We start from the raw sequence: 8,352 nt of genomic DNA, 5'->3' as shown, positions 1-8,352 counted from the left end.
CCACTGCCACAGGGGCTGCAGCCTATGCTGCTGTCGCCGGCAACTCAGGGCAGCCCAGCTCCAGGTTGAGCTGTTGTTCAGCATCTTAGCTGTGGAGGGCAGTGTCATTGGCCTTCATATGTGGGATCCAAACCGGGGCCCTCTGGCGTCCCAAGCCAGTTCTTAACCATCGCACCACTCGGCTGGCCCGAGTAGTGAATATTTGTTAAATTGAGCGACGTTTATATGTATGATGTCCAGTTAATCAGAGTATTATATCCTTATCCTTTGAAATAACAGTTTATTAAAAAATAGACTCCTCTTCTCTAACATGGCAGTGATAATATATTTATTTTGAAGAGGAGTTCATTTGAAATGTAATGCTAATGTTCACAGTAATGCTAATGGTCCAGATGGCCCTGCATTTCCAAGTTTGCATGTGACTGTGTTTTTAGCATAGAAGTATTGGGAGTACCATCAATGGCATAAACAATCCATTCAATCCTAACCATTGTTAAAAGACCTTGTCTTAACATTATCAACCATTTTGTTAAAGTTTATTTTGGGAAGACAGCAAAAAATAATTACTTTTGTTAATCTAAACAGTATTAGTGTTAAATAGTAATATTTATTAAACAAAAGCAGTCTGCAGTAAAACATAACCTTTAATCTTTCAAAACCAAAAGAATTTAATATGTACAAAAGTATAGAGGTTAGTATAATCAGTCCTGTATAAATAATAAATCAGTGAAGATAGATAGCATTTTGCCTTACCTGCTACCTAATGTACAACTTCTCTACATTTATAAAATATACTCTTAAATTTATTTTTTGTTACAAACTCTCCCTTCTTCGTATACACTACAGCCTTTTATAATCTGAAAGGGAAAGATCCTAAAACCATCTTTTATTTACTCAGAAATTATTTGAGTCCTGACAATTTGGTGGGCCTAGTCTAGTTGTCAGATATATATCAGTCAGCCAAACAAATCCGTTTCCCTGAAGTTTACAAAATCAGTAAATATATATAATAAGTCATGTGTGATAAATTTATGAAAAAAATTATGCAGAATAAAAATCTAGAGATGAGTGAGAGACTTGCTTAGGTAGCAGCTGAAGTAGTTATGGTACCTAGGTCTTTAGACTCTAAGAGTATCCTTGAAATTAGTTTTTTTTTTTTTTCATTAATCTTAAACTGGACGAGGGGAGGATATAATAGATATCCATTCCTATTCTTTTCTTTCATCCTAGTACCTTTAAAAAATCCACATATAGAATTCATAGTCATTTGAATTTACTGTTTTTGTTACCAAGTTTTTTATACTAAGAATAGTGGGCTTAAAAATCAGCTTAGAATTTATGGAGAAGTTTGAAGTCAATAAAAACATTTCTGTACTTAGTATCCCTGATAAAGAGATTGAGATGCCTTTTTCTTAGTGAGTTTTTATCAATCTTAGTTAAGATACGACCTGGAATAGAGGACTTTGTATCTGAAATCACTTTTGATTGAAATTTAATACTTCTAACTTTCTGACTTTTCCTACAGCAAACCCTCTGTTCTCGCATATAGAAATTTTATACTTGTCGCAGTGCCAGTTCTTTCTTTTCTTCTTTTCTTACACAAATTGTTATTTTGGTTGAAATCCTTCCATATTCTTTCTGCATGCAGTGTCTCCTTTGAACTGTTTTAGTACCTCTGATCTGTACTTTTAATTTGGCACTTAACCATTACTCTTTGAGATCTTTTGTTTTCTAAAACTTTAAAATATTTAAGTTTTGATGTGTTCATTTTACCTATTTTCATTTTTCCATGTTTATTTCCTTTTCTTTCTTTGTCTTCTTCAATTGGATTGAAAAATAGTAGCTACTGTTTAACAGAGAATATTTTATTGTGAAGCAACTTCTTCTTTAGAAGAAAGACTTCATCTTGACCATGGTTAAAGATAGGAAGACATAATTTTTACCGTGCTATAATTCTGAATCACACCTTGCTATGGCCAAACCATACCCAAAAGGTCTACCTCCTTAAAGTATAACACTTATGCTTTTGCTTCTGCTTTTAAATATAATTTAAAATTAAAAACAAAATTAATCTTGTTTTTTTCTGAGATTATTTACAGAGTATTCTGTGTCTATTTGTATTTGAAATATTAAAATCTGAAATAATCATTTCATGTTAAACTGCATTAGTTTTGGAAATTTGGAGAGAAACATATTGCCCCAAATTTAACCTGCAATAGTAAATATGTTGATTAAATAATAGCAGTTATGCCTGGTTACAAAACAGGTGACTTTGAAAGATGGAACAATACAGAGTTTCTGACGTTGTGGTGGCTACGAATAAATTCTTTAAGTTTTTTTTTTCTCTTATTTCTGACGCCTAGATACTAGACAAGAGCATAATTGTGTGTTCTAGGTTGGTGATTGCTTTTATATCTATTTTAGTTATTGCAGTTACCAGTACCTTAGATTTGTGAAATAAATTTTCCCTGATCATGTTAAATAGTGGTTATATATATATATATACATATATATATATATATATATGTATATATATATATATAAATTATAATCTTTTATCAGCAAGCAGAAAAGAATATATCTTAATACCTATTTTAAGTAGCACTATGATTAGGGTTGTCAAAACAAACTTTTCCTTGTGTCTTAAGAGTTTGCTATTTTCTAATTCTTGAAGTTGTTCTAGTATAATTATATTCTTCACTTTCATGTATACTTACAGTTAAAAAAACAGCCAGTTTCACCTTAAGAATTATCTTAATGAAGCAGTATATATTAATTTTATGAAACCTCCACTTTTGAATACCGTATTTGCCGGCGTATAAGACGACTGGGCGTATAAGATGACCCCCTAACATTTCCACTCAAAATACAGAGTTTGTTATATACTCGCCATATAAGACTACCCCCTCTTCCGCACACCTTCCACACACCAAATAAAAGGTAAAACAATATCAGATTTGATTTCAACATTTAAATTTATATTCAAATGCTTATGACATGCAGGAAAACTGTCACAAGGCTGTATGTAATCAAACATACATAAATCGCGATTCGCGATTTTGCGCTATCATACTGGGTGTATGGTCGGCTGTGTGCAATTTTGCGAGTGTGGTAAAATCGCATAACAGCAAAATCGCATAACAGCCGAGCATACACCCAGCAGCGCTGCTGATGCCTGAACGGTATGTGGAATGAAGTGGGCGGGCATCAGGAGGCCACTATGGCATGGGGCAAGCACTATGGGCAGTCTATCTGAAGTGTACCTGGCGTATAAGACGACCCCCCACTTGGAGGCATATTTTTCAGGGCCAAAAAATCGTCTTATACGCCGGCAAATACGGTACATGTCCTTTTAATATTGCTGTGTATGACAAAATGGGAAGTACACATAAAACACTTCTGTTGCATGCGAAAGTATGGTGTTTGGAGGAAACTCATTTGTATGGCTTTTTTTTTTTTTAGGTGTAAGGTAAATTAGCCATTTTTCTTTTCATGAAATGCCATTTTTGCTAGAAAATATAACTGACAGACACACTACACTGATCAAACTTGCGTATTTGGCAGATGTTCTCAGAAATTATATAAGTGAGCCTGTCACTTTAAGGGAAATGATTGGCAGTATTTGTTGCCAGTGATAAAATTAAGCTTTCAAGCACAAATTAGAATTTTGAAAATGTATTTGGCCTGCTTGACAGCTTTCCAGAACTTAAATTCTTTTCTGATGAATCGAGTGGTGATATTAACAAATATGATTTTTTAGATATTGTAGTTTAATTTCTAATATAGCAAATATTAATAAAAGTAACCTTTATATGAAGTCTTTGGGAATGCAGTACTTAATAAATGTAATAAAGGGATCCTGAGAGCAAAATGCCTAAGAATGGTTGATTTAGCTCCTGTAAGCCAAAGTTTTCAGTCTAAACGTTAACCTCATAACCACCAAACCCCCACCCAAATGTCACCCCACCAATTTAAAATAGAAAAGAAGACATGATTTTAGAAAAAAAATTAGACTGCACATGAGTAATTCATTCTGAAGTTCTTCTGTAGATGTAATTTTCTCCTATAGTTAAGCAATGGGCTTATATATCCCATTGAGTTTATTTAGGATTACATTGCATTTATTATCATTGATATTTTCATTAAAATATTTTTCCTGTCCTCTTCCTTTTCCTTCTGTTTATTTCTCTTTCCATTTTCCCTTTCTCCTTTCATTCCTCCCTTCCTTTTTTTTGTGTGTTTATTTTCTAGGTGGAGTCTTTCATTTTGGATCAGGATGATTTGGAAAATCCAATGCTGGAAACGGCTTCCAAGTTGCTCTTGTCAGGTACTGCTGATGGTGCAGACCTCAGGACAGTAGATCCAGAAACACAAGCTAGACTGGAAGCTTTACTAGAAGCTGCAGGTAAGTCTGCAAACTCTACATATGTAATAAGTCTTCCTAATTTTCCAAAATTACATATAAATCTTATAAAAACTCTTGTTATTATCAATGTATGATCTTGGATATTTATGATAATACTGTCCATAAAGGTTAATGTATTATTTTCTAGACAATAACATGAAACATTTCATTAAAGAATACGAGCATTTTCATTACCAAGTAAAATATACAGTTGCTGTCCACCTTATAAAGAGGAACTTCTTATACAATTTCCCTTAGTCCCCTTATACAGTCAATTTTCCTTAGTCCCGAATTCCGTATTTGTGAATTTGCCTACTTGATAAAATGTATTTGTGCCCCCCAAATTAGTACTCACAGCACTTTCTCAGTCTTTCATAGAAATGCACAGAATGGTGAAAAATTTGAGTCGTCCTACACACATGTTCCCCGCTGAGGTGGAATAAGGTGATGTTCTGCCTTCTTGTTTCAGCTTTCATACTGTAAACAAGTGTCCTTTTCACGATCTACTCAGTGCCACATTTTTGTGCCTCTTGTTGATAATTTCACTGTTTAAAATGGCCCCTAGGAGTAATGCTGATAACAGTGTTCCTAAATGTGAGAAGGCTGTGATGTGCCTTATGGAGAAAATACATGTTAGATAAGCTTCTTTTAGGCATGAGTTATAGTGCTGTTAGCCGTGAGTTCAGTGTTAATGAATCACCTATATATTAAATAAGGTTGTCTTTAAATAAAAACACACATAAAACAAGCTTATATATTGACTGGTTATTGCAAGTGTTGTGACCCAGAGGCTCGAAGGAACCCAGTGTTCCTATCAACTTTACAGAACATAACTACCATGAATAATGAGAACTGAATATATATAATTCCCCCCCATTTTTTTGTCACAGACTGTCTCTAGAAACCCTGTATAGTGAATCATCACTGTATTGTCTTCATAGGAACAGTGTTTTTTATTAGAGGTTATATGCAAATCAAATATTTAGCACCATACATATAATATGCCTTAAATATAAGAGAGTAGTTACACTAAATCTCTATGATCGTTTTAAATAATCATGTTTTCTTAACTTTCTTAAAGTAGAAATATTGTGAGCATTAATTGTTCATGGTTGAGCACCCCAATGTGCTATATATTGTGTAAGCAACGCATGTAAATTGATACTTAATTAAAGAATAAAACTGACCTACTACTATTTGGTAATGCTTTCAGTAAATATCTTTTAACGCAGTATCTAAATATTTGAAGAACTCCTGGCTAAGTTTGATTTCTGTCCTGGGTAAAATTCTAGAATGGCTTATTAAAGGGTTCTTGACCAAATACAGATGAAAACATACGAGCACGTGCATGGTCCTGTCTTTGAGTATAGAAAACGACTTGTACAGAATAGTAGAGATATAATTTAGCATTTTTTAGCCAGAAATTTGATGTTGCTATAAAAGTTTATGTGAGGGAAAAGAAGATAGTGAAATTATTTGAGAACATACCAGAAGAGGAACAAGGAATATTTCTTCTGAAATTAAGAAGACTCAGGTTGAATACAAGAAGGAAATTTGTTTTCTGTGGCCCTGAGAGTCAGAACCAGGTTCAGAGATGCTACACGCAAGTGATTTTAGCTGAAAGGAGCTACCTTTGGAGGTAGAATTCCATTTCATAGCCTGCTAATAGTTGCTTCATTTTTCTCATTTTTGTATTTCTTCCCATTCTTTGTTTTCTTTACAGTATCTAACATGCTAGCCTGCCCTGTCTCCTTCCTCCTCTCTCTCACTTCTCTCTCTCACTTCTCTCCCCCCTCCTTTATTTCCTTCCTTTTTGAAATGAAAACTTTCATATAGAAACCCAAAGAGAACAACATAATGAACCCTTGGCATATCCATCATCCAGCTTCACCCGCCATCAGTGTATGGACAGTCTTGTTTCATCCTTACACATTGCTACCCTGCTGACTCCTTAGCCCCCTGTGTTAATTTAAAGCATCGTATAATTTCATATATAAATACAACCCTTCAGTAGGTACCTCTAAATTAAAAACTTTTAAATATATATATATATATATATATATATATATATATATATAACCGTAATACCATTGCATATCTAAAGAAAAAGTAATTCCTTAATATTGCCCAGTATCCTGTCAGTGTTCAAATTTTCCCAGTTTTTTTTATTAGTTCCAGGTGTACAAAACAACATAGTGATTAGACATTTACACACCTCAGAAAGTGATCACCCCAACAAGCCTGCTACCCATCTAACACCATACATAGCTATTATAATACCATTGACTATGTTCTGTATACTGTACATTCCATGACTACATGTATTTTTTAGTTATAGTTAACATTCAGTATTATTTTATATCAGTTTCAGATGTATAGCATAGTGGTCAGGTATTTATATAATTTATGAAGTGATCCCCCTGAGAATCCTAGTACTCACTGACATTATACATAGTTTTAAGTCTTATTAGCTGTATTTCCCAAATTGTATTTCACATCCCCGTGACTGTTTTGTAACTGCCATTTGTACTTCTTTATCTCTTCACTTTTCTCACCCATTCCCCCAACCTCCATCCCTTCAGGCAACCATCAGTTTGTTCTGTGTATCCATGAGTCTATTTCTGTTTTGTTTGTTTGTTTATTCTGTTCTTTAGATTCCACGTATAAATGAGATCCAATGGTATTTGTGTTTCTCAGTCTGACTTATTTCACTTAGCATAATAACTCCTAGGTCCATTCATATTATTGCAAATGGTAAGATTTTATTCTTTTTTATGGCAGAGTACTACTCCATTTATATATGTACCACAATTTCTTTATCCAGTCGTCTGTTGATGGGCATTTTGGTTGTTTTCCTATCTTGGCTATTGTGAATAGTTCTACAGTAAATACAGGGGAGCATATATCTTTTTGAATTAGTGTTTTGGTTTCTTCAGATAAATACCCTGGAGAGGAATTGCTGGGTTGTAAGGTAGTTCTGTTTTTAATTTTTTGAGGAACCTTCATACTGCTCTCAATAGTGGCTGCACCAATCTGCAGTCCCACCAACAGTTCACAAAGGTTCCCTTTTCTCTACATCCTCACAACATTTGTTTGTTGATTTATTGATGATGGCCATTCTGACAAGTGTGAGGTGATATCTCATTGTGGTTTTAATTTGCGTTCCTCTGATCATTAGTGAGCATCTTTTCATATGTCTATTGACCATCATTACGCCCTCTTTAGAGAAATACCTATTCAGGTCCTCTTTTAATTCGATTGTTTGTTTTCTTGGTATTGAGTTTATGAATTTTCTATAAATTCTAGCCATTAACCCCTTTTCATATGTATCATTGGCAAATATCTTCCTCCATTCAATAGGATGTCTTTTCATTTTGTTGATGGTTTCATTTGCTGTGAAAAAACTTTTTAATTTGAGGTAGTCCCATTTGTTTATTTTTCTTTTGTTGCTCCCCAGTTGTTTTGTAATGGTCTTTTTATAGTTGGTTAGTTTGAGTTAGGATTCAAAGAAGTTCTACATGTTTTTGATGTAATGATTTTTCTAAGTGTCTTTTAATCATAATCTTTTTCTTTCTTTTTTTCTATTTGTTGAAAAAATTGAGTCATTTGTCCTACTTTATGAATTTTGCCAGTTGTATTCTGTGTGTTGTATTTCATGAATCAGAACTCAGTTCCAGATATTTGAGCAGATTTAGGTTTATTTTTTGTCTTTGACAGTAATAGTCCATGGTGTATATATTTCCTTATATATCACATAGGGGTACTCTTTTTTGTGATATTGAGATTGATCACAGTTTAGATGTCTTGAGAAAGGATGCTTGAGAAATAAAAGTTTTGTGAGACCTTGTCCAAAATATCTTTCATGCTGTCCTCATACTTGGTAGTTTGACTAGATATAGAACTCTAGTTTAAAAATCACTTTTATTTCAGACTTGAAATTACTGCTC

At 33.6% G+C, this 8,352-nt stretch overlaps 1 protein-coding gene across 6 annotated transcripts in view; it reads left to right on the top strand.

Annotated features, from left to right (window-relative positions):
• ANKRD17 (ankyrin repeat domain 17) overlaps positions 1-8,352 on the top strand; it is a 166,937-nt gene that overhangs the window by 79,548 nt on the left and 79,037 nt on the right. For all 6 annotated transcript variants that reach the window (XM_019665320.1, XM_019665321.1, XM_019665319.1 and 3 more), the window contains one exon: positions 4,252-4,405. In XM_019665320.1, coding sequence (XP_019520865.1) covers positions 4,252-4,405 — 154 coding nt within the window. The remainder of the gene's footprint in view (positions 1-4,251; positions 4,406-8,352) is intronic.

The sequence above is a fragment of the Hipposideros armiger genome, unplaced genomic scaffold (genome assembly GCF_001890085.2).
Source record: "Hipposideros armiger isolate ML-2016 unplaced genomic scaffold, ASM189008v1 scaffold_439, whole genome shotgun sequence".
Lineage (NCBI taxonomy): Eukaryota > Metazoa > Chordata > Mammalia > Chiroptera > Hipposideridae > Hipposideros > Hipposideros armiger.
This window is presented reverse-complemented; position numbering and strand designations above follow the sequence as displayed.